The sequence below is a fragment of the Podarcis tiliguerta genome (assembly GCF_965153285.1).
Source record: "Podarcis tiliguerta genome assembly, chromosome: 4".
NCBI lineage: Eukaryota > Metazoa > Chordata > Lepidosauria > Squamata > Lacertidae > Podarcis > Podarcis tiliguerta.
Window position 1 is genome coordinate 38,771,611 of NC_139537.1, and position 27,018 is coordinate 38,798,628.

The 27,018-nt window shown below is 39.3% G+C and overlaps 1 protein-coding gene across 4 annotated transcripts in view; it reads left to right on the forward strand.

Moving 5' to 3' along the window:
* EPHA6 (EPH receptor A6) overlaps positions 1-27,018 on the forward strand; it is a 340,304-nt gene that overhangs the window by 163,866 nt on the left and 149,420 nt on the right. For all 4 annotated transcript variants that reach the window (XM_083438305.1, XM_083438306.1, XM_083438307.1 and 1 more), the window contains exons 4-5: positions 5,025-5,180; positions 8,343-8,678. In XM_083438305.1, coding sequence (XP_083294431.1) covers positions 5,025-5,180; positions 8,343-8,678 — 492 coding nt within the window. The remainder of the gene's footprint in view (positions 1-5,024; positions 5,181-8,342; positions 8,679-27,018) is intronic.

Here is a 27,018-nt window from a genome sequence, read left to right on the forward strand (position 1 = left end):
CGCTTAAATAGGTTTATTTGTGGCAAAGGTTTGAATCTTTTTGCTCCAAACAGAAAAGCGTAGCCATATCACCTATGCCAATAGCGTTGCTGTAGTTATTATGAGGTATAAATAATAAACAGAGCAAGTGCTTTTAGAATACACTACTTACATTTTAACAATTGGATTGTGAATTTAGCCCACCATGGGTGTCAGAACCTTGATTACTGTAATTCTGAAATCTCTTTTGACCCCAACACCCTACACATCTAATATTATCATACCTGGTCTTGGCCTGAATGCAGTAATGCCAGCCTAAGATAAACTGATGAAAGATCAACAGTACTGTAACTTTACAGCTCCTGAAACCTGAGTACTTTGCATGGTTTAAGGTTGGCACATGATGAGAGAAGGGCTCCTTCACAGCTTTGTGGTAAAAAAAACTTCAACAGATCAAGGCTGGATCTACACTCATCTGTAAAAACGCTATTAAAGGCTATTTTTTTAAAAAAAAACATATACTGTAACTCTCAATACAATTTCCCATTGCCTACGTATTGCTGCAGCACCCTCTGTTGTCACATTTTTTAATAACATATTTTTAATGATAGAACCAACCCGTGTAGATTTTCCCCAGGCCTTTTCTAGTAAGGAAATATAGGAAGAAGAAAAACTTCACGTGTTGACATTTTGTTTGTCATGCAGCTTATTAGTTGTGTGTAGCCCCTGATTTATTTGGAAGCTTGTCACCTGACCCAGAGAAGAATATGTAAATTTGCATATGACACAAAGCATATGCAAATTGGGGTCCTCTTTTACTGGTAGAGTGGAGGTTCCCAAATCCTGTTAGCAGCCTTGGTAGAATGCCATACTATCTGAATGGCTGCCCATATCTAATGAGATAAAGGTGCATTTCCTCAACAATCTGTACCCTAGAGAATTCCAGAAAAAGAGAAGCAAAAGAAAAATGTTCCATAGCACAAACGAAAAAGGAATTTAAAGGCCAAGCTGTTCATTCTCACAGTATCCTACTACTTCTGGCACTTTGCTAGCTCCCACGTCTTGTTACAGTTTTCCAGATAGTGAGACACAATTGAATCACTAAAACTTATAAGAACAATTAAATAAAAATATAGCTTCGGTAAGATAGATCTGTAGCTATGAAAAACTTGATATAATCCAATTTAATCTCTTGAGATCTCTGACAATTCCCTGAGGGTAATTCAGGAGAGCTTCTGACAAGTATTAATTTCATATCACTGTATATATACATGGGCTAGAGCTGATTTCCTTAGAAAGGAGCAGTGGGAGTTTGAGTGAAAGGACTTTCTAGACACTACAGAAATGGTTTAGTATAACTTGGTTCTCATTCTTGGTAAACCTCCACAAACAGCCTGTATATTGGTCACTTTGAGTGACATTCTGTGGCAAAAGGCTTTGTGAGGTGATATTACTGGGTTACAGAAATAAAGCTTTATTGCATTTCATTCCTAGAAAATATGGATTTATTCATTTCCAAGTCAGTAAGAGGGAATATAGGCTACTTCCCATCCTTCTAAGAAGGCTTTCCTTCCTTGCTGTAAAACTCCTGCTTGCAAGTCCGTGTACTTGTTGAGGTAAGAGGGAAGAGTAACATAGCTGTTAGTCCAGATTTGCTCCAGCCTGGCAACAGCAATGAACACAACCCCTTACACTAATACCTTTGGTTCTGCAGTGCTAGGTGTTGGGGGTCCCCAGTGCCCTAGCAGCGTAGGACTGGTAGAAATTAAAATACAGTATTCCATTCCATTATGTAATCAGCTCCACCAGTTTCTGTGTAAGGATTGTCTACTTTTCAAGAGAGAGAGAGAGAGACTGAAATTGTTTCTCTTACAACAAAATCATCTTTCACATAACATTAATTTTAAACATAAAGAAGAAGACTTAAAAGACATACATGTATTACCTTAGCTATAAGTTGTTTTCAGCTATGAATTTACATATACTTTATTGGAAATTCAAATTATCTTTCTTTTGTTCTTCTTACTGAAAAAAAACTTTGTAAACAGGTTTTTTAAAAGCATTAGTAGCACTTATGGTCCTGGTAAAATCTTAATGGAAAATTTTGTTTTGTGCAGACATTTCATTTGAAGGTGAACTATTACTACTGAAAATCAGCTATACACTGCCACTGCATATGGGCACTGAGATGCTTATTTCATATTCTGATTGCATATGCATTGGCCTGTAAAAAAGAACTTGCTTATTTTTTTCATCTTGAATCTGGCAATCAACATTCTGCACCGTTCAATTATTCCAAGCCTGTGATTGTTTGGACTTTCTCAGCATGTTCCCATATAATATCTATAAAGCCCTGATTTTTATTTTAATGTATCTAGTATCCATGATGGTGTCATTTTGTGTATGGCCTTGGGGTTTTCCAGTAGTTTTGTAAAATTAACCATAAAGCTTCTGCGCTATCTGCCTTGCATGGTGGCATAACTGGATTATTAGCTAAATTTACTCGGACTGACCTTGCTGTGAATGATCTTAGTCTTCCAAATGTATTATTTGTGTTATATCGACTTCCCATCAGGTTATCAATTCCACACATGATTCCCTGTAGGCTAAACACTTGGAAAAATATATTTATATACATTTGTAACATTTGAATTGTAACAACTATTGCTTGGTCACAACTATATTCTTCCTGGGCAATTTGTTCAAGTGGCTACTGTTTGTACAGCTCAGTCACTCTTAGATGATTCTGACTATCTGCATCCATTTCAACCTGCTTTCAGACCAGTTTTCACCTCAAAAATGTACCTGGAGAATTCTGCTTTGTGACTTTTGATACCTTGATTGCAACATGCTCCTGGATAAACCATCTGGATTAGAGATTGGCAGACTATACATCAGTGGATCTTTTCCTACTTGGGGGCTGCTTCCACAGGGTGTAAAGCTTCTGCTCGTAGGGGTCCTGTCAGTCTATATTCTGTTCTGGAGTCTGCCTAATTAAAGCCTGTCATTTCTCACAGTCTGCATAAACCCCCTTGTCTGCCATCTGAAGGCCTGCTTCTGGTCCCATCTGAGGACCTCTTCCAGGTTACCCTGCTGTCTTAAGTTTGGTGGATGGTGACTGGAGAGAGAATCTTGGCCATTGTGGCCCTTTGAATATGCAACACTCTGCCTAAGAAGGAATGCCTGGTCAAAATTCTAACGTACTTTCAACGATGTGGAGGACTTTTTGTTTGCTCAGGCTTGTTATAACTGGTTTTATTGCCATTTTATAGCTTTGCTGGGATTTTTAGGGATTTTGATGTAATCTTCTGTGATTCTGTTGCAATCTTTAAAATGATTCCCCCTGTGGCTGAAATGATTTGGTTGTACCTGTTTTTAAGGGTATGAAACTGCTGTTAACTAATGGGTGGCTTTAAAATTCACTAAAGAAAGAAAGAATACTGTATGTGCTGAAGTTAAGAGGTATACACAGTGGAAATGAAGTTCCCCGATAGGAAATTATGTCACATAATCACATTGCTCCACTTCCGCACCTGTTCACCTTCCCTAATATCAGAATTATTTGGAGGAGGAGAGACTTGTGGCTTCTGTTCCAAAAGAACACAGGTAGAGCTGCTAGGGTTGTGAGCGCGTAGTCCTTTTTTTAAAAGCTGAACATTGATCAGAGGCAGTTTTAGGGTGGTATGAATGCTGTAGAATGGAGTGAGAGAGGCAAGGGGCACCAAATTTTAGCGCTGCGCAGGGTGCCACTGAAATTTGAGAGCCCTGGATCCACCACTGCATTGATCAACCAACTGTATGACATGGAAGAGGAAGCAAGGGGGACTGAATTGAGCTCCTCTTCCTCCTCTTGAACTTCTGACTGGTGAAATTTTATTTGTACTTAAAGGTCTGCATGCACACAACTCTGCTGTTCAACTAAGAAGATAAATCACATACATATTGGTTTGCAATTCCTTATCTAGTTACATAGATAATGGCTGATAGTAGTCTACTTAAATACATATGTGAGTATACATATAGGAGCCACATCATTTTAATGTACCTAGATAACTCAAGAGATCAATACTTTAGATTCGTTCTGACATGCAGTGACCACGTGGCATATATGGGATCTACCAAATTTCTGCGTTGATTATGTGTATGATGTATGAGTGCATACTCATCCCATAGGGATTTCAGTGCATTTCAGTGTGTGTGGCACACAAATGCATACTGCATATATATTCTGCATGATCAAAGTTTTCATTAATGCAAAAATCAAAAGTAGAAAGAAAAAAGAAAACATAATCAAACTACAGTATAGTGGTTGACATTTCCAATTAAATAGAGAGCAGATAATATAGAAAAATAAAAGCAGCAAAACACATCATGAAAGCAAAGGTTCATAATTCACTGGGGGAAGAGAGCTTTGTATATCTGAATTTCACATGTAAGAAATGATCCCCACCCAATGGTACAGAAACATGGTCTTCTTTACCTCTAGTCCCATGTGATGGTCTTTTAGGCACTGAGTGAAAATCTTTTTCTTTCCTCCAAAGCCTTTAATTTTAATGGGTATATTATTATTGTTTTGGTGCTTTCAGATTCCTGCATCAAGTTAATTTAATTTGCTGGTTTTATATTGGCATAGATACAAAGCTAGGTTGTGTTGGTGGTTGTTGTTGTTTCTGCTGTTTTCTATTATTATAGGTTTTATTGTCTAAACAATGGATTGTATTTTGCATTTTAATAGGGCTATAAAGTAAATTATAATGAATAAAATAATACAATAGTGCCCCTACTTCTCTCGCTCATATATAGGGCATTCATTCATATGGGGGAAAGCAAGGAGAAATATAAACATTCATTATCTGAAGGGAACCTGCTTTCTTCCTTTATTGACCTCAAACATTGAGAATCAAACTTGCTGCTATCTGTATAAACTCAAGTTAGGTTCTGTTTCTAGGTCACACTGGGAGAGTCAGGCTGAATGAGGGATCTGAATTTTACATTTAGAAAAAGAGGTATACTTAATCAAATCAACTGTTCTTCTGTTTTTACAGCTTGTAGGTCAGGATTCTACAAAGCATTTGCTGGAAATATAAAGTGTTCAAAATGCCCTCCACACAGCCAAACCTTTGTGGAAGCAACGTCTGTGTGTCAGTGTGAAAAGGGTTACTTTCGAGCTGAGAAGGATCCAGCAACCATGGCATGTACCCGTAAGTGTGAATCATACTGGTATTTGAAATTCTTTCCTTGTCTCTCTCATTATCTCAGAAGACAAAAATAGCACTTATTTTATATTCCTCTCACAAAAGCTAAAAGTATGAGAGCATGTTTTCGTTAATCAAGAATGCAAATCAGGTTTTCATTTATTCCCAGTGCTCCTTTAAATAAGCAAAAAAATGCTCTTCAATCTAAAGTGCCTTTTAAAAACACCACCACAATACTAGATAGAATGTTACCAAAACTATGTTATTAACAGAGTGACCACACATTTCAAATCTGGGTACTGGTATACATAATATATAATGTGTATAAGGGGGGGAAACACCCTTGTACAAAATGAGCATTTCATCCATGCTATACATGGATGAAAACACTCCATGTACTGCAACATATCTATAAAGTATATATCCTGAAAATGCCCTTGGAAAAATAAATACCAGACCCCTTTTACAGACTCTGATATAGTTGCAGTGCTTAGAGTTTAAAATGGGACTATAACATCATGGCTCAGGATCAAATGACCAATTAAAACAAAATAAAGCTATTCCAATTCCCATCAGCCACTCCCAAAGGCAGTCCTGGCTGGCAAGTAACATAGTCTAACTGTGTGAATAGTCATATTGAACTTCCATTACAGCACTCTGGCGAAGAGTCTCAAACAGTTGCCATGGCTGTCACCACCCGCTCATTCAAATGAATTGCTGAGGACACCCAACCCACATTACCAGCCCCTTCCCACATGCCAATAAGCCTTAGGATGGTGAATCTGGCAGGCTCTAAGGCGTTTGATTTATGAGTTATGGAAGATAGCTTAGGAAGCTGCCTTACAACTGTTTCAGGATATTTATCATGTTCTTGCACTTTCTCAACTCCACTCCGAGATTACATTACATTACAACACCCAAGTAAACACAGGTGTCATCGTAGCCTGACAGTACAGAATAAGTGGACTAAAAATAACTCCTTAGCAATGTCCAGTTTAGATATGGTATTTAAAAAATAAAAATCCTGCTCAGCACCATGACAACCGGCAGAACCCATAGTGCTAGGAATCTGGAGAGGATCGATCGTCCTGTTCCAGGAGGTGATGGTGATGGTTATGATGACAATAATGGCAACCAACAACAACAACTTCTACTGTGACCCTGAATTTGTTGAACATTTAAATCTAGGTTGCACATACTCTAATTAAATCCTATGAGAACTGTGTTCTAACTGCCTTTGGGACTGTTAAACCTCCAGAAGGACAGGTGCAGAGGCAAAGGGTCATTAGGGTGGAAAAGAGACCTTTGCAAAATTGTCTGATATCTCTTTCCTTCCTGAATCACTTTCTGATTCTTAATAGTCATCAGTGCTTAATATTTTGTTTATAAACAAGACATATTAATAGTTATAAAAGCAAATAAACCACAGTTGGCTTCTTTCTAATTTATGATTTTATCATGTGGACATCAGTACAATTTCAATCTGTCTTGTTCCTGAATGGTGCAACACTTTATTCTACTTATATGATGGGATAGGTTAATGGGATGTTGAAGCTGGATTGCAATTCAGTAAGAAAAGCATATATTAAAGATATACTGATCAAGGACTAGAGAATGACATAACAAATCCTTCATCCTTACTACGACTTTGGCATGTTTCTACAACAGCAGCTCCAGACAGTAAGCCATTTCTGAAGCACAAAGTAGTGTCAAAATAATTTTTGAATGGACACCAAGATCCCTTTGTATATTCAACATACCTTTATGGATCCCAGGCAGCATTTTATTCTTTTCTATATAATAAATTATACAGGCATTAGTATAATTATTATACCTTTCCTGCGCAAAACTGGAATAGTCACAATGTCTGATGCATGTTGGTGAAAAACATTAATCTTTTAAAACTGTCAGTATACTTGCTTGCCTAAACAAAATATATAGCATGAAGAAATTCCTGAGCGTATTGCTCACAGATGCCTGCAAAAAGGTTATGGCTGCCAGTTTTTTTTTCCAATGTGACATATAATCTATGCATAATTTATAAGTGATAACAAAGCAATCAGGCCACATTCATAAAAATCCCAATGACACATAATTTAGCAGAATCTGAGGATTAGAATTAATTGTCTCTCTTTGTTCCAAGTTCTAAATCTTAGTAAATGATTCACTGCATGTCATTACAGCTTAATATTTGCATGAAATCACAGTTTAGATGGCATAATTTAATGGCAATTAAAAACCTATTTAATCGTCATGCAAATTGGCACGAGGGCCCTTGAGTATGAAGGGTGTCTATATCTTCAGTATCTGCAGGCGGACAGTTATAAACTTTGAAACACTCCTACTACAATTGATAACAATTTTCCTGTTCAGAGCAATATGAATGCATAATAAATCATATTTTTATCCTAAAATAAGACCAAGATTCTCAGTACATTGCTTTACAAAACAGAACTATTAGCAATCATTGGGAAATTGAAAAAGAAACTAACATGCATATATTTTTTCTGGTGCACACTGAACATAACATAAACAAACTAAAATAAATCAAGATAGCATAAAGGTGTTTTGTCAATAACTGGATGTGATGCTGCACATAATCTCCCTCTCTGATACAAAAGCCTTTTTTTTTAAAAAAAAAAGGGGGGGGGCTAAAATTTTTAAGACTGAATCTTCAAGAGCAGAAATGGGAGGAAGTTTCAACCCCCTGATTCTGTTTCCCCTACAAACATCTGATTGGTAGAATTCTCTATACTTCTGTTCCTGTTGGCATTTGTAGATAAAAGTCAATGGGTGAGAATAGTTGTGGCCCTGAGAGTTTAAAATCCAGATACCAGATTCTATGGTGTGGGCATATTTTGTCATCCTAACCATACAAGCCTCATCCTGACTCTGTCTCAAGTTCTGTTCCTAGTATTTTATCTGACTTTGTTTCCTGACTTTGTGTCTAACATGTTCTTTTGTGATCTTGGCATGAGTTCCTGTAGGACAGTTTACATGTTCCTTAAGAACAATATGAGGGTAGCTGGCTTTTGTTTTGTTTTTAAGAATGTACCATGTTTGCCACATTTAATTTGTTTCTGTAAATGATGAAAGAGGGCTTTGGGGGTTAAAACACACACATATATATACTAGTTCTAATGACAAACTATTTCCCCTTTTCCTTAGGGCCTCCTTCTGCTCCAAGGAACGTAATTTTTAACATAAATGAAACAGCTCTCATGTTGGAATGGAGCCCACCAAGTGACACAGGAGGAAGAAAAGACCTCACATATAGTGTCATTTGCAAGAAATGTGGATCTGATGCCAGCCAATGTGAGATATGTGGAGGAGGCATCCGATTCATTCCAAGACATACTGGACTAATCAATTCCTCAGTAACTGTGCTTGATTTTGTGTCTCATGTGAACTACACTTTTGAAATAGAAGCCATGAATGGAGTCTCTGAATTAAGTTTTTCACCCAAGCAGTTCACAGCTATCACAATCACTACAGACCAAGATGGTAAGTTTGTGCTATTTGTATATCAGATATACTTAGATCTTATGTCAGTTTTGTCAATAGAAACACTTAAAGCTACTCAGATCATTTATTCTTCCATGTTACTATTTTGTGCGGTGGAGAGGAAATGGTTTTAGGATGAAATAGGAGGTGTTTTGTTAAAATTAATGGGGCTATCCAGATGAAAAGGTGTTGCATTACCGTATTTTTCGCCCTATAGGACGCACCGTCCCATAAGGCGCACCTAGTTTTTTGGGGGGGAAATAAAGGAAAAAAATTATTTCCCCCCCAGGCGCGGGGTTGGGGAAGCCCGAGCTTCCCCCGACCCCAGCCCCCAAACAGGCACCTCTCCGCCAGCAGCGGGAGCGCTCCCGCTGCTAGCGGAGAGGTCCGCGAAGCCTGGGCGCGCTGAGCTCAGCGCGCGCAGGCTTCGGCATGCAGGCACCTCTCCGCCAGCAGCGGGAGCGCTCCCGCTGCTAGCGGAGAGGTCCGCGAAGCCTGGGCGCGCTGAGCTGAGCGCGCGCAGGCTTCGGCATGCAGGCACCTCTCCGCCAGCAGCGGGAGCGCTCCCGCTGCTAGCGGAGAGGTCCGCGAAGCCTGGGCGCGCTGAGCTCAGCGCGCGCAGGCTTCCGCATGCAGGCACCTCTCCGCCAGCAGCGGGAGCGCTCCCGCTGCTAGCGGAGAGGTCCGCGAAGCCTGGGCGCGCTGAGCTCAGCGCGCGCAGGCTTCGGCATGCAGGCACCTCTCCGCCAGCAGCGGGAGCGCTCCCGCTGCTAGCGGAGAGGTCCGCGAAGCCTGGGCGCGCTGAGCTCAGCGCGCGCAGGCTTCAGCATGCAGGCACCTCTCCACCAGCAGCGGGAGCGCTCCTGCTGTTTGCGGAGAGGTCCGCGAAGCCTGCATTCGCCCCATAGGACGCACCCAGATTTCCCCTTCATTTTTGGAGGGGAAAAAGTGCGTCCTATAGGGCGAAAAATACGGTAACTGAAATTAATACAATGCTGGGACATATACTTAATTTTTTTAAGGCATGCCTGAGGTTCTGTGTTTTTTCTCTGTTTTACAATGTGGAATTACTGGTGGGGAAGTCGAGGCTTGCTGATGTGTAAACTCTGTAAACTCCATTCATTTCAATAGTACACAGAGTACCCTGTGGATGTGACTGTAATTGCAGCTGTCATCCCATTGAAGTCAATGGTAACATTTCCACTGACTTCAGTCATTTGGTTGCACCCAGCATCTCCATGTTTACCTGTGTAAGAAATGTACTTCAGACATTTAAAATATCAATATATACATATTGATACATGTCTCATGAATTTAATTTCACAAAATGTATCTCTCCAGCTAGTTTGATAGGTACAAATGTAAGGTATTTAAATATTATGACATTCTTATATGAATGACCATATAGAATTTGGTCCATATAGAATTTGTATTGGAATTACTAGAGGGAGAATATTCAGTTCTTGTCCCCAGGCCTCCCTATTGTTTTTGTGCCAGTTGCACAGGAAGACAGTTACATACAGACTGACAAGTATGGCTTCATCTTGGTTTTATTAAGTTGACAGCTACCATGATCAATATGTATGTCCAATAGAAAACCAGCCTTCAGAACTTAAAATCAAATTCACACTTACCAGTAATTTAAAGCCTTATGTAGGTATTTAATCAGCGTTGTGGCTGCATGATGACCTGGTGTGTCTGCATGCCAAGGAGAACCCTATGTGCTTGTGGGGGATGTTCACATTTTAATAATAATAATAATAATGGCATGACAAGGTTTGAGCATGCTCATTGCTGTCCAGGAGACACATAGGCTAAAAGGGTGGAATTTAGCATCTTCTACTTATTCTGTCTGTGGAAGTGGTTCCAGCTTGCCAAATGGAACAATGCCTCCTCCCCCTGCGCATTGTTCTGGAAGTTCTCCCAACCCTCTGCCAAACCAATTTCATCTGGCATAGAGGGAAGCGAGGGAGGAAAGCTCCGTGCAGAAGCAAATGTCCTTGTGCATGACTTCCACTTACAGGACTGGTTTGGTGAATCCTGCCCAAATTATCATAAGGGCTTCAAATTAATTAGGATCAGTGGGAAAGCACTTCTTCCAATCCTAATTTGTTTTACAAGGATTCTATCAGATGCAAAACCCTTTTTGCAGAGGTGCAAAATCTATGAGCCTCTGGTCGCTATTGGATTCCCATCGGCCTCTACCAGCATTGTCAGTGGTCAGGGATGATGACGGCTAAAATTCAGCAACAGATGGAAAGCACAGGTTCCTCACCTCTGGCTTAAAGTATCCTGGGTTGTGAGTCCCTTCATCCCAATTTCCTCTTCACCCCCACCCTCCCATCCCCCCAACACTATTGAGCAGGAAAAAAAAAAAATACCCACACACACATTCACACTTAGAGAAGTTTGGGGATGAATGAGCAGCTTTGCCTCAAATCTCAGCAGTCAGAACCAACAGTATCATCAAAAGGGTATTTCCAAACCATTTATATCTCATCTCCCCATGACTCCTTGTGAGCCACCAACTTTTCACTATATAGCCCTGTGGGTAGTAATCACTGTTCTAATAGCACTTCTATAAAAGGGAGAGAAATCATATTGATAAGTGAAATAAACAGCAATAATTAAACAGAGTTCACATGAGCTTCCTTCCATATTTATATTTTTTTGTCTACAAGGCTTGCCCTGCTGCACAGCTTTTTAACTGTTCTACTAACATGTATTTTTGAAAACACTCTAATGGCCTATTTCAACTACATTTAAATTTACTTAACAGCTTATTCTCTATACATTTCCTCAGTTTCTAGGGAGGAGAAGAATACCTGTTCACTACCATTGTTAAGATATGTGTGCAGCCCTTTACTTACTAGTGTGCTGTTTTCAAATGGCTATTGCACTTGCTATATAATTTGCATCAATGCCCCCAAAGTCATTAATTTTCTTTACAAAGATACCGACATAATTTACCTTTGCTCTTTAAAATATATAGTTTTCAACCATCCCTCTTTTGTACATCCATTTCTAGGCAGCAGAACTGGTGCTACCTTCATAAACATGCTTTATGAAGGCTTGCCATTTCATTTATCACCATGTCTTTTTCTGCAAAACTCTTCTTTTATGTCCAAATAAACTGACTGAGACTCTGAAAAGTGATCCTTAAATTCTTTGAAGCTTTACCAGTAGCACTGTTAATAATGGAAGAATTATTGTGGGGAATGCAAGCAGCGTACACACTTGGGTTTTACTGTCGGGCTATCATAGATTACAAAGGCAGAGGCCTTTCCTTGCTTGGATAAACTACAGTGGAAACCAACACAGTTATATGAAAAGCAGACAGTGGTAAAAGATACATATCTGCTGTCTTTAAAGATAAATCTTATGCCATCTCTCTGGCCATGCACATTTACACAGGAGTCCCAAGGATATGAACCAGCATAGCTTTCTTTCCATTGCTGGCATAACAACTGTGGTGAAGGAATGTAAAGATTAGAGCTCCTTGGAATTTGTTGTAGAGTATTGTGCATAAAGTCCAACCTCAAAAAGATTAATGAGATTCTTATACGAGGGGAGGGGATATAAGCATACCTTCTAAGTGCCCTGGGGGGAAATGGGTTATCCCGTTTTTTTTCATGCAAGTTCTCAGCAGCCATATTTGGTGCCTCAATCTCATCCTTTCTTGCGCTGTGCTCTTGCCCTGAAAAGAATACCGGGGGGGGGGGATGAGACATGGGTCATGTGACTTGCCCGGGAGCCTGTCTCAGAAGACATGCATTGTGGTTTGGGGTAGTAAAAAGTTGTATAATATGTTTAAGACCACCACATTTGTTGAATAAAGGTCAGAAAATCAAAGCTCTCTTAATTTATTTATCATTTGTTCCATTAAGTTATTACTTCCCATGAAACAAACAAAAACAGATGAAACAATTTCAAGTCCAACACAGATATAGACTGCGAGATAAATCTATATATTAATTAGTTTCAATGAAACACTCTGTGAGAAATGCGGTAAGATAAATAAATGACCAGGGATAGGTGCTCTGACTGCTAGATGGTCAGTCTAGGACACTATGTAGGGCTGTGTCATAACAGAGTGGGGAATGGGAACACTGTGTTACAGTGATTCCTATGTCCAGGACCAAAGGCAAACAGTAGTATTGGGATAGTGCTTTTCAGCTCCCTGGGGGTTGTGTTATGGGCTGCTGCAGAGGATAATGCCAGTGCTTTTTAATATCTATATAAAGCTTCTGGAAGCGGTCATTAGGAGTTTGGGAATAAGGCGCCATCAGTATGCTCTGTTTCTCCATAACATCTGAACTGAGAGAGGCTGTGCAGTCCCTGAACTGGTGCCTGGGCACAGTTGTGAGCTCAATGAGGAAAAACAAGCTAAGCTTGGATCCTAACATGACAGGAGCATTGTGGGTGAGTGGTCCCCATGTCTGAGAAATTGGTCAGTTGCCTACCATGGATGGAGTTGCACTTTCCTAGAGTTCCTAGTGAAGATTGATTGACTGGCAAACCACTCTGAAAATTATTGCTCTGGGAGGGGAATAGGGCCTCCTAACAACTCTCAGCCCCCTTAACAAACAATAGCTCCCATAATTCTCTAGAGGAAACCATAATTGTTTAAAGTGGGTACCATATGATGTGAATGTGGCCACAGTCTCTCACACCAGTGGTAATGAAATGCCTTCATATTCCCATATGTAAGTGCAATTGGTCAAATGTAGATCACATGATTCTGTTGCTGGTGTGTGCCTGTCAACTTACCATAATTTTCATGTCCAGTTAACATTATCCTGCTGGGCCCAGTGTGTAAGGTAAATTTCCAAAAGGAATTCCCATCAGCTCTAGCCAGCGCAGTTATAGCCGAAACCATCTGGAGGGCATCAAATATCAAAACAGAATCCAGGATGTTACTCTTGAGTACGCCTGAGGGAAGCGTGACTCTTCCTTCAATTTATCTTGCTTCTCCAACTGATGAACAGAACAATTTTTACCTGACAGGCAGTTTAGAAACAAAGGTGATGAGGGACTATGTCATAATTAAATATGATTGGCTTTTACTAATATCTGAGTCAGAGATGAAACATCTATTGCAGACCTGAATCTGAGCACTTTTATCATGATAGAAGAGTAAGAAGAGGCTTCAGGAGGGTGAGAAAGAAAAAAGTGTCATGTTCCCTTCCCTCAATTTTTTCTTCCTGCTCTGCAGCATAACCTCTTTCCTTGGAAGTTTTAAAGCAGAGCTTGGATAGCCATCTGCCATAGATGTTTTAGTCGAGATTCCGGCATTGTAGGGGGTTGGACTATATGACCCTTGAAGTCCCTACAGTTGGACTATATGACCCTTGGAGTCCCTTCCAACTCTACAGTTCTATGATATGACATCATTATGATACTCTCTGTGAACAAACTAACTGCCATCATTTTTCATTGTATACAATATCACATTTGTGTTTACCTCGTGAAAGACAATGTGAGCCATGTATTTATACTATATTTAGTGCTTTTTCTGGGGCTACGCAGGGGTACCCCTAAACATTTTATGAATCTAAGTTTGGCCCCATTGAGAGGCAGTATTTCAATATGAGTAGGAAAGTGAGAGTACCCCTAAAATTTTTTTTAGGAAAAAAGCACTCGTATGTGTGTACGTGTGCACGCGCAGATAATGTATTTATCAAAGCATATAGCTAAAGAAATGAAAACATAGGTTTGGTTTTCAAGTTTTTGCAATTTGATCTAGCAGTGTACAGAAATCTCTGCAGAGTTGATACAATGAACCTTAAGAAGCTCTTGAAACTGTTCTACAACTTGAGTGTTTTTTCCTCTCAAGAATAAGCCACCTTGTGCTATATATATTCCTGCCACTGCAAAGAACCAAATTAAAGTAATCAGGCTCGCCTCATTTAGTTGGAATCTTTATCACTGACTGATACAGTTAGAAGAGTCATTACTGACTGATATAGCCTCAGTTCAGTACAAGATATTCCCAAGATAAGATTGTGACTTCAGTAGTGTAATTAGAAACCTTTGCCACAATACTTAATTGACTGACTGCTGAAATTCTTCAGTCACATTAGCAGTATTCTTTTTTCAGAGTTTACCCAAACATTTCTGAGAGGGATTTAAATTGAAACACGATCTCTGGTGCTCTGACTTCATGACAAGCAAACTGAAGGCTTCTTTCCTTTCCTAGCAAAAGGAATTAGTTTGGTCAAAAGCAGTAAAGGGAGACATTAATCATGGCTAGTCAGTCTGGAAAAAAATGTTCTTGTAGGTGTCATGACTTTCACACAAACCTTTAGGGAGCATGTTCAAAGTGAAGGACGTGGTAAATTACAAACCAATTCTGCTGATGTTTGCTGTGGGGTCTTTAAAGCAATTATGTTCGTAACAGGTTGTTTCAATTCATTTGCTTCTTAAAATGTAGTTTCTTCATTATGCTCCATAACCCCTTCTTCTTCTATGAGTTTGAGTCTCTTCCATATGGATTTGCCAAAGGCCTTGACCCAGTGACTGATTTCATTTCTATATTCTGATGGCATTAAGTTGTGCATGCTGAGATAGTTTTGAAAGCCGATTTAAAGTTTTCATATTTTTGCAGCCCTTATAAATCTATTCATTCTACTGCTGAATTAGCTTCAAAACAGTATTTTTAAATAACACATTCACCTACTTATAATGAAGAAGCCTTGTCTTCCAGCTCTGGTTTTAGATTGCATTTTTACATGCTTTCAAGCTTGCCTCTTAGGGAATAGTAACAGAAAGAGAGAGTTACTGTGAAAAGGTTTTAATACGTTTTGGAAATATACAGTAAACAATTCATTTTGAATGTTGTGCAAGATACTTTGCAGAACCTCAAGCACAAGCGCCCCTTGTTTTGTTTGATCTCTTCAGCACAAACAAAATGCATACCTAACAGATACAGAATGAGAAAATATAATTAAAATTACAAGTAGTTTGCCAATGTATATACACATGAAAGACTGAATTATAATTACCCTAGGATAGTAGCATCCAGTGGTAACCGAGGAGTTGTATACACAGTGAGAAGATTCATGTTGTTGTCTAGAAAATATATTCTGTTATCAGGAAATAACATTTGCCATTGTGGCTAGGTAGTCAAATGCCAAGGTTGGGATTAATGTTTCACTAACCATTCCTCTTCTTCTCATCTCAGAAAAATTTCTGTAACCAGCCATTATAGCATATTTTCATTTCCTTCCCCTTCATTGAAAATCCAAAGCTACTAGTTTCCCACAGGCAATTGTTCATCCATTGTAAGAACAGGGTGCTGGACTAGGTGGGCAATTGTTCTGATCCAGCAGGCTCTTCTTATGTTCAAGGCCTTTAAATACACTTAAAAGCAGCCACCATTTGTTTATTTTTTACTGGGAATTTTATTTATTTATTTAAAACATATATAAACCACTTAATATGTTTTTTAAACTATCTGAGTGGTGTACAACAAAAAAACAGTAATATAATTAAAACAAAACTATAACATAAAAATAGTAAAACAGCAGAATAATAGCATATTAAGACATGTGATTCATACAGATAAGGTGTCTCTCAGCACATGGAATTTGTTTCCAGTACTAGAACTGAGCTCACAGACCTACCACTCAATAATCCACTCCTGATTTTCTCTCAAACATATCCAGACTTCCTTCATGTTAGCAGCCTAATTTAAAAAGGGAAAACCTTTTTTGTTGTTATCCTTGTTAAACAATTGGGAGCCTTTGATGATCTGCTTCGAATAACTAAAGAGATCTACTACAAGATCTCAATCTATCCACCCCTACTCTAGAGCTTTTAGTGGGTTGATTCTTGTATCTGTTCAGACACAGTGCATATTTTGATCCATTGTCCAATCCATTTGTGTACATAAAAGGTATCTATACAGTGGTGGCTGGTGGCTGGTAGCACTGGTAGGGCACAAGGCAGGAAGCAAACAGTATGTGGAGCCAGAGCCAATGACAGGCAGAGCCAATTCTAGTCCCCTCCACCATCCCCCAATTTTCCTGCTGGACTGGTTCTAAGCAAGAAGGCAGATTAATAATAATAATAATAATGCCCCACCCATCCGGCTGGGTCTCCCCAACCAGACAGGTGGGACTGGCTGAGGGAAGACTGACATTTGTGTATCAGTGCCCCATTCACCCTAATGGACCATTGTGTTGTTAAGGGCTTTAATAATCTTTGCCACTTGCAATCAGACTCATCACTGATTATGGACATGGTGTTTGTCATTTGACACCAGACTCATCACTGACTATGAACAATTATGCAGTCTCCCTCCCCTAGTGCACAGCTTTGGTGGACACCTACTGGACCATTGTTATTGTGGTAGAATTGGACTTGGGTGTAAAAGATGTGTTAGCTTGTGCTTTTCATCTTGTTGGAGTCTGTGGGTTGGAAATTATACTTATTAGTCTTATTTTTTTATTGTTTCCAATCCTTTGCAACATGTCCTGAGCCCCTGGGGAAAGGTATGATGTACATTTATGTCAATATAGTTAAATTCACACAGTGTGGATTTTCTAATGGCTCAGTAGAAATAATTTCCGAAGAAGAGTGCTTAAAACTTCAGCCTTAGTTAAATGTTAAAAGTCAAACACTTGTAAGACGTATTATGCTGCAGTAAGCGCAAAGCAAAATGTGTTTATCCAAAAGAGAGGCATGCCATTTTGTGTAGCAATTCATTCCCTGGAGTAACTTAGGCATTATTACAAGAACTTTAATTCTGCCTCATGTGCATCTTTATTCATGAATCATAACAATAGGCTTAATTATATGATCGAGTACTCCTGTTTCCCTCTGTAGTTGTTGAGTAGTTGTTGAGTAAGTCCTGTTCTTATCTTTTTCATGTATGTTGCTATGTTTACAGCACATCTTCTGGATCTTGGATGTAAGCCATTTAAAAGTGCTATGCCGAAATAGCACTTGGTGAATTGTGCCTCTTATACTGAATTTTTTTAAATGCTTCATAATTTTGTTGTTGTTGCACCTGGTTCAGTTCAGTGATTTGTAACTGGCATTATGAACTGTAATGAGGGCTGTCAAAGTATAACACATCACGCACATTTAATGAATCTGTCTTTGCAGGAGGGGCTTTCAAACTTGGTTTGAGTCAGTCTCCTAAGTTAAGCACTTGAAATCTACTTGAGCATTCCCCTGGTGAAGGAAAACGATGGGTGGGAGGGAGGAGGAAATATAGATAGTAGTACTTGTTCTCATCTGAAACCTGACAACAGACAAATTAAAAGAAATGGAAATGAAAGCTACCTGATTCCATAGTGGAAGAAACCACATTGCAACACACCTTTGTGGCCTTATTGGCTCAGACAGTAGAGATTCACTCTTGCAACAACCCCTCACTGCTGTGAGAAATGAGAATCTTAGGGAAGTGGGGAGCAATCCTTTGAAGTAGCCCACCACTCAGCAAAGTCATCTATATAGTCTTGCAATGAAAGTGCACCTCTGGGAGTTAGTAGTAGAGGCCTTGTGTGAGAAGATTCCGTCATTAGCAACTTAGAGTGTTTGTTGTCTGCATAGTGACTTGACTGCCTGATTGCAAATATTTGGTATGGGTGGGATAGGTTTTTGATAACTAAGGTGTGAAAAAACATTTGAGGATCTTGCACCAATGAATCCAGAAAGTATAAAGTAGCATGGGTCTCAAAGCCTGATCTGACACAGGCACTTTATTCCCAGAAATATCCTGTCAGCTGACAAGCAGTGCTAACTGCTGATCTGATTTTTATCTCTGTGGCAATATAGCACCACCATTACAAATGTTCATAGAATAGAACTGCAGCTTCCAGCCAGCAGAGATCAAGCGACAGAGTGGCAATCTGGTCCCAACTGTCCCTGATACACTCTTGATTTTATTCTGGAGTCAGTACCTTTGTTGCTCAGGTGCAGGTTGAGGCTGCTTACAAATGGTCTTGCTTGTTTTCTGCTAACACTGAAGTCCAGTGAATGTTTCTTCGATAGTAAGTCCCACTGTTTTCAGAGAGACTTACTCTAGTAAGTCTTTTTAGGGTTGCAGTCTAAAATATCTCCTTCATGCGTCCAGCCTACCAGCTCGAACAAATAAATGTGATCTATATATAGTATATAGCAATGAGCATGTGGTATTTTTATTATTTTTATTTTATTTTATTTCTGGCAAAGTCAGTGAAATTTCACCATTTTAGTATGTATTTTATCTTATTGTGTGGTGGTTTTATTTAATAAAACCACTCTGATATTATTCAAATGAAGGGTGTTTTAAATAAAAACGGAATTGAACTAAAGTATTGCATTAACGTTCATATCTCTTTGTTGATGTTGGGAAATGGTATTACTTTCCTTGCTAATTCGTCTTATGCTACTGCTGCGAATGACTTTCTTACTTAACTGATCTGTTTCATTAACACTCCATACATTTTTTAAAACAGAAATAAAAATAAAAGTCATGGCCTAAGAGAAATGAGGTTCTCCATGCTTCTCTTGATTAACCACAACCTGCCTTGGGCACTTTGCTTCAGAATACATTCAGGATGTATTTTAATGCACTACCTATGCTCACAATAGAGTGGATTATTGCTGTAATGAAACTTTATTTAGAAGGGGGAAAAATGTTTGGAACACTAAACTCATTATTTAGGGCCACTAACATAGATTCAGTTATAAAATAGCATTTTTAATGTATATTTTCCCTTCGGTTTTTCTTAAATTTAGAACTGTCATGGCTTTTAAAACGTAAAATCATTGGCATGAGAATATAATTGACAACTGATAAATTGAGACTGCTGCTGGCAACACTGGACAAACACAAACACCACGACTATGGTGTTAACCATCAGTGCATGCTTTATTTCAAATTAAGTGTGACAAATTAGAATGTTAATTGCTAGCTTTGGAATGAATACTGTGCTGATCATTGGAGGAGACTGATCATGTTGGAAAAATGAGTAATCACAAATAAAAACTATTGTAATTGATGACATAGGCATATGCTGATGGTAAATGGTTATGGATATTCCTGCAGAAGTAACATTTCTTTAAAAATACCGTTGCCAGTCTAAAAACTAGTAAACTGGAAGATGCATTAAAGTTAGTGTATCTAGGTCGAGCAGGTTCTTGAGAGGAACTGTATCATTATTACTGACTCAAAGATATTGTTACTGTCAACTACTCTTGAAGCAGCAAGTGCCAAGATGAACAATTGCTCTTTAAGTGAGTGTGACCTTAAAGACCCAGAAACACTGTAAATTACATGTCTCCTTCTGTACTTTCTAATTCATTTTGCTCTACATGCACTAGGTTCATAGATGTTCAGTATGGCTGTGTGTTCTCAACTACAAATGTTTTAGAATTAACACTGGGAACATTCTGATATCTTAACTATGCCATAAGGGATGACTGAAAATATTATTTGTATCTTTGGACCAGTTTCCTGAAGATAGCTTCTCACATCAGGCCTCTTATCAACACAATCATCTCTAGAAAAACATCCACAATCATTTATGTGGACCTGGATGTGTTAATCTACCATATCCATCACACAAACAGTTAAGAGTTAAGTTGTTTTGGTCTACCATCCTGATGGTATCCAACATCCAAGTGTAGATGAAAACTGCTGCTCCCGCCTTCATGCCAAGTTTGGTCATGATATCTCAAGAGGCATCCAAACCTATAGAGAACAAATGGACAAACCACTTTCCCAAATATATACTAGATTTCATCCTTTTTTTATCATTTCCATATTTCTTTATAATTATTCTCAGCTTAACTCTTACCATCTGCTCCTACTAAAGCAGCTCCTAAAAAGCAGCTGGAATAGAAGGGACAGAAGCTGGAGAGAGAACTGTGGGTGGTGCCCTTTTTCCATCCTTGGAACCCACTGGCAGACTCACCAAACCTTGGAACTGGGTGTGAAAAGTGCAGCTGCCTGCTTAGTGGGTGGAATATTGTCAGGGGCTGGACTGAGAAGGAATGGTGGAGACTGTCCCCTCTCCTCCTGAAACTTCCAGAGAAGAGGAAGTCAGTATACATTTACAACAGGGTTTTCAGAAGGTCACAGCTCTGAGACAGAAGAGGGACAAAGCTGGGAGATAATAGGAGAAGAGGAGAGGAGAGAAGCAGAGCCAGAGTAGCTGGCTGACACGTTATCACTAGAACTCCAGACCCTTCCTTCTCCCAGAACCCGGCAAGCAGTGAAAGTAGGAAAGCAGAGAGCTAAGAACAAATGGCCTTAAGCAGCCTCCATAAGGGGGCTGGGGCTGTTGACGATTGAGAAGAGAAGGGGGGTGGAGCTTACTCGAAGTAACACCATTACTTGGAGAGACAGCATTTCTAAGCCTCTCTCTGTGAATACTGAATAAAAAACTTGATAAGAGCTTCTTGTCTATCTGTTGCTAGCAGCCTGCCATGGGGGAGGAAGATCAGGTTCTCTGAAGCCTGACAAATATGGCTGTTGGCAGCTTGAGGTAGCTCCATACATCTTGGGCCTGCCCATAGAAAGCAAGCCTAGAGTAGGAGACTAGAGTGAAGTTAGCAGCCTGTTGAGGAGATTTGGTGGTTATGTTTTGCAGTCATTGGTCTGTCAATAAATAAGGCTTCCATTGCACCCAGCAGAAGAGAGGTGCAATCCTCCATGGAGTCTCTCGCACAAGCTGCTTCACATTATCAATTAAGAGAAGATAATGGTAGGGCTGGGGAACATTTTTTCTTCAAAGGGTCATTGACCCAACCCACATAACTTTTTTTAAGATTTATTTGGTGTTTGGGGACCCAATGCCAAAGGTGTATGTGGTGATGTGCCCCTAAGGAATGGGGTTCAAAACTTTATCCACCTTTTAAATGCAGCCAAGATATTAATCTTGAGCAATTAAACTGCAAGCTCTTTGCTACTATAACACAGCTGTTCTTGCATTCTGATTTATATTATCAGTAGCTTTACATTTCTATTATGGTTGCTGAGGTGGAATAAAAGATGTGTGCCATTTTTTCCAGTATTTTTTGAATCAACTGCATATATTCTGAGATTGTTTGTACTTTGGTTGTAGCCATTGTATGAAATTCCATCTTATACAACAGTGTCACTGAATAGAAGCTGCTCTGTTCAGGTATATGACTTTTAAAAAGCTGTTTTATTTGACTGGTTTTATAACCCTGCAAAAAGCCATATCAGTTAGTAAAAATCTTTTTCTTTGTGCTTGCCTTACAGCCTGGTCTTTTAACAAATAAATTGCTTCAGAGGTTTTGTCCACACAGAAAGGTGATGAGTGCAAGTGCTTAGAAACAGTAACTTTAAAACATTATCTCTGCTTTGAAGTTATGTTCAGAGCTGCAACAAGGTAAAAAAATAAATAAATCCAAATCATGCTAAGTTAAACCAGTGTAGTTGGCTACATAATCATTCAGTTCAGCCCAAGCTAACAACAATGTGGCTGCCACAGACTAACGCATTCATGTACATAGAAGCTGAAAGAAGCATTTTGAACTTGTGACCTAGGAGAGATATGTACCCTTCAGTTCATTTTGATCGATCTTACATGGTGCATACTAATTCTAGTGAAATAGTTTGTCTACATTAAGGATTTTTAGCAAGATCACTGATGAGTATATATATGAAAAGGTGATAAATCTGACACCAAGAATAAAGGTCACTTAGTCTGCTAAACATTGTTTCTAAATCAAACTCTCACTTGCTATTGTACAATCTAGAAGAATGGGCTGAATTGAATTTCATCAGGGAAGTACAAGCCTGTGGAAATGGCAAGAGTATGATTGACCAGCGCTCTTTACTGAATCATCTGGTTTGCAACAAATTAAGGAGTCTAGGAAGCCTTCTTGCTTCATTTAATATATAAACTGGGAAGAAATGTGTAAAAACTGTGGAGTATCAGTGTCAGTAGATATTTATTTACTCTGATCAGAAAAGTCACAACTACCAAACCAGTTGTTCATAAATGTCATGGGCCAGGAGTCAGCTTTGCCTGAAGAGGAGCAAGGCAGAGTGAGTTCAGCTGCAGCTGATCAGCCTTCAAGGATACAGAGTAGAAGGCACTGATGAGAACCAGCTGGCTTCAGCCTTCTTAAGCAGAGCTTCCAGCAGCAGCCAAATGCTTGTAGCAATGCTTGTAGTTCCTGGCATGACCTTGCTGCTTCCTGCTGGTCTTGACCCCATTGGATTACCTGACCCCTGGAGCATCTAGCCATGTAGATTGCTGTTCACCCAACCCTAGGACTGGACCTAGGATGCTGACTCTGCCTCCAGGCAAGTACACCTCAGAGACTCTTCTGGTTGGCTGGCTTTCCACTCCACTGCACCTTGTGACTCAGCAACAAGACTACACCAATAAAGGGGAAATTGCTGGGGTTCTTCCTCCTACCAATACTGTTAAACAGGAATGTCTACCGACTCCATTTCTGTTTAATTTAGTTGTTAATGCACTGTCTCGGTTCTTGTTCTATCCCAGAGGCTGTATGCAAACAACATGGTTTTGTATCAGCTGCACGAGTAAGGTGAGATGTTTGCCAAGGAATTTCAGGGAAATGTTTTCTGGTGCAGGTTAGTAATATTTACAGGATCAGCTGGACTTCCGTGGAAATTTAATATTATAATTAGACCTTGGGCCAAAAAGGTGGGGGGGGGTACTTTAAATTGTTAACAATTGGACTGGTTAAAGTATTTTCTCCATACTTCTGTTATGTTAAGAGTTCTCATCTCCTTGAAAGTACTCACCTGTATTAAAGTCAATGCACTTTGATAAGCTTTTGGAGTGTTGATGTTCCAAATTTGTCCTCTCTGTGGCTGGAAAAGAATTATCTAAAACACTGTTAGACCACATATTGTGTGTCCATGCACAAGATGCCTGATATTTGTCATTATGTAATCTACTGTATTATCTATAATCACCAAAGGAAAGAATATGTCAAAAATATTTAGTTGATTTGACTAGTGCTGGTGATTCTTTTGATTAGTATTGATTATTCTTACAAGAAGGCAAATGTCTATAGTTTCACCAGCACCAGCTTTGTAATGCACCTGGTCAACCTGTAACAAAAGTTTTAAAATATTTTAAAGGTTTTTTTTTTAAAGGGAGGAAAGGGAGCAAGATTTTTTTAAAAAGGAGGAAAGGGGGCGAGATTTTTGTGGTCCAGTGCAAAAGCTATGGGGCTCAAACTTTGAATGTACATGTACATTCAAAGTTTAACAAATTATGTGCTACTTATTTTATACATGCTTTTCTGTCTGGCATTGGTCATCTTGAACTAGTTCTTCAGTAAACACCTTTTTGCAGTTCAACTACAGTCCCTGAAAATTATTGATAGCATTTTTATCCAAGGTGGTGTGCGTTGTTCTCCCCCTCCCCCTGTAATCCCCACAACAACCCTGTGAGGTAGGTTGGGCTGAGAGGCAGTGATGGGCCCAAGGTCGCCCAGTGTGTTCATGGCAAAGTGCAGATTTGAACCCTGGTCTTCCAGGTCCTAGTCTGACACTCTAACCACTACACCATGCTGACTGATCTGTGGAGGTTGTTCCTGCTGCACAACTGACAGCTGATATAGGTCGTCTTCTGTTTCTCGGCTCTGTGATTCACTGTGTGACACATGAGCACTGCAGTTTTTATTCTGACTTTTTGGGAGTAGATTTGTTGTCTGTGCTCACTTTTGTGAAAAATTCATGTATTTGATCCTGCCTATCAACAAAAAGAGTCTGTGCTGTGGAGCTTTCTTCATTAAAGGAGTATTAAACAGATGCATTTTGAAAATGCCATGTGGTTGTAATAGTCCTTCTAAATATGACATTTCCATTCTCCCCCCCCCCCCCCAAAAAAAAAAAGAATTATGCTATAGAAGGGTGAATCTTTTTTCTGGGTTTTTTTGGGGGGAGGCAAAGCAAACCTGTAGCTAAAGCACATGTTGTTCAGAGGAAGACAAACTCACATGTAAGATCAGAGTAGGTAAGAGTGAGGTAGGTGGGAGACAATTATCTAGCTTCCTAAGTGCCTATTCACATGATCCTTTCAGTGTGCAGTGGCTGTCATTTCAGAGGATATTCTGAGCCAGTACAAAATTTGTTAAACTACAACAAAGCATCCGTAGAGCTGTGGTACATCGGGAGGAAAGGCGAGATGTGAATTAAAAAAAAAAAAATCTGGGTTTTGTTTTGTTCCAAAGGACCTGCCCTTTCGTACAGGCGGGTTTAAGCATGAGCAAATTCCAGAGCAAATCCCCCTTGGAACTAGTCAGATGCAGAATGTTTTATAGGATGGGGAGTGAGGCATTTATTCACACCTGAATTACAGAAGGAAGTTATTGCGGGACCTATTTAGGGATTTTCAGAGAAGCCCTTACTGTGACAATTTAATGACACACTTTCAAGGTAAAATACTTTGTCCACATCAATTTTTCATATGTAAGGCAGGCACTGGGCAATTTCATATCTCTGAGTAAAGTGAAATGGAAAACTGCTGAGTCTATTCATTATGTTGCACGTTTTATTTAGCACATTCTGGATAGGTTTTGTTTTGTTTTTTTGCTTTGAATTTATTCACTAGGTAACAAACTGATCTAAATAATGAAAAGCAAAATGTTGCTTCACAAAATAATCTCTGCTTAATTTATCTTTGTGAAATTTTAATTATCTCAGCACTCAGCTCTCATAAGTACAATCTTAAATTAAATGAACTAATTCAATAGCCTTTTTAAAGCAACAATAAACAATTCCCTATCTAGCCAATAACTAGTGATGTCATTCATTGACAGTACATACAGGAAATTAAAACCCTTACAAACTTTTACTTAATATTTTCCTTCATTATCACTAGCAATATCACCATAAAGCACCTTTTCTTTTGGCGTATTTATGGACCTACTGCCACACAAACTTCTTGTAGAATATAGTGCTTCCCCAGAACTGTAATTCCTTATTGGGATTCAACACAATGGTTAAACTTCCTTCCCTCTTTCTTCAAAGTGTAATATTTGAAAATAGGCATTTCAACTCCAGAATTGGTTAAATACAGAAATAAAGGTTTTCCAAAATAAACGAGTAGAATTTTGAACAGAGCCCTGAATATAAATGTTCAGTTTTTCTTCACCTGCCAAAATGTCCTTCCCTCCAGCATTTCCTTCAAATTTGCTACAGCCTATGTGTGTGTGCAAATATATGGTTGACAAGGTTGATTCAGTCCCAAGCAAATTAAAATGTGTGTCCATTGTTATAAATCTTTCAGTGTGCTTTGGGGAAAGGAACGAGAGTCTTATACTTTTATCTATTTCGCCTTTCTAGCTGTGTTTCATTACTTGATACACATATAGGTAACCGAATGCAGCTGGATCTATATTGAAAATCTTATTGGCATGGAATTGCTATGTCAGTTCTGTTCTGTTCAGATCCTTCACATGCTTTCTCCTAAATTTAATACCATGTAGTATATTTTAGGATGCTTTTGTTTATACTTTAAATGAGATTTGTCCAGGATTAGTTTTTCTTGAAAGTTTGAAATATAGATAGCATTAAAAGTTCCAATGCAAGGGGGAATGAATTTCCAGTATTTAAAGGCACAGAGTCAAAAACTTTTCTTCTCATTTTAGCATCATCTATTCCTTGAAATCTATGAATTCATTTAGTATATTCTATAGGAGTGGCTGAACACAGGGTATCCACTGAAACTACTCCAGCACTGTGTGCTAAAGCAGTATGGTAATTTATCTAAAACATCCCTGGCAGATAAATATCTTCTTTCAACATATCCTTAACCATCGAGGAGGGGCAATGAAGTAGTGGTTTTTCTAGTTAAACGCACATGATTTACTCAGCCATGATCGGTACATAAAAAGGTTCTCATAAAACAAGCATAAGTAGTAATTGTAGAGCTTCCCATAACAACATCTCACTCCCAAGTTATAATGCAATGTCAAGCAATATTCTTATAACCTTTCTTTACTCTTCTAAAAGGGATGATATATGCCAAAAATCATTAAGTATGAAGGTATTTTTAAACACTGAGCAGTATGATAGCAGTTTTCCAGTTCTACAATATCCTTTTTGAAGTGTCGGAACCAGAACTGTATACAGCAGTGGTTTTCAACCTTGAATGATGGTCAGGGGTGCCACAGACAACACTGGCCTCTGTCCCTCTTTCCTTCCATCCCTCCTCTATTGCCCTCTCACGTCTCTGCCTCCCAAAGGCTTCCACAGATGTTGCGCCCGGTGCGGCCAGCCCCCCCTGCACCCCCCACGCTACGCCACTGGAGACTAGGGTTGGCAGCAGCAACTGCCTGAAGACCCCCAAGGAGAGGAGGCTGAGGGAACACCCCACAAGGGAGCATG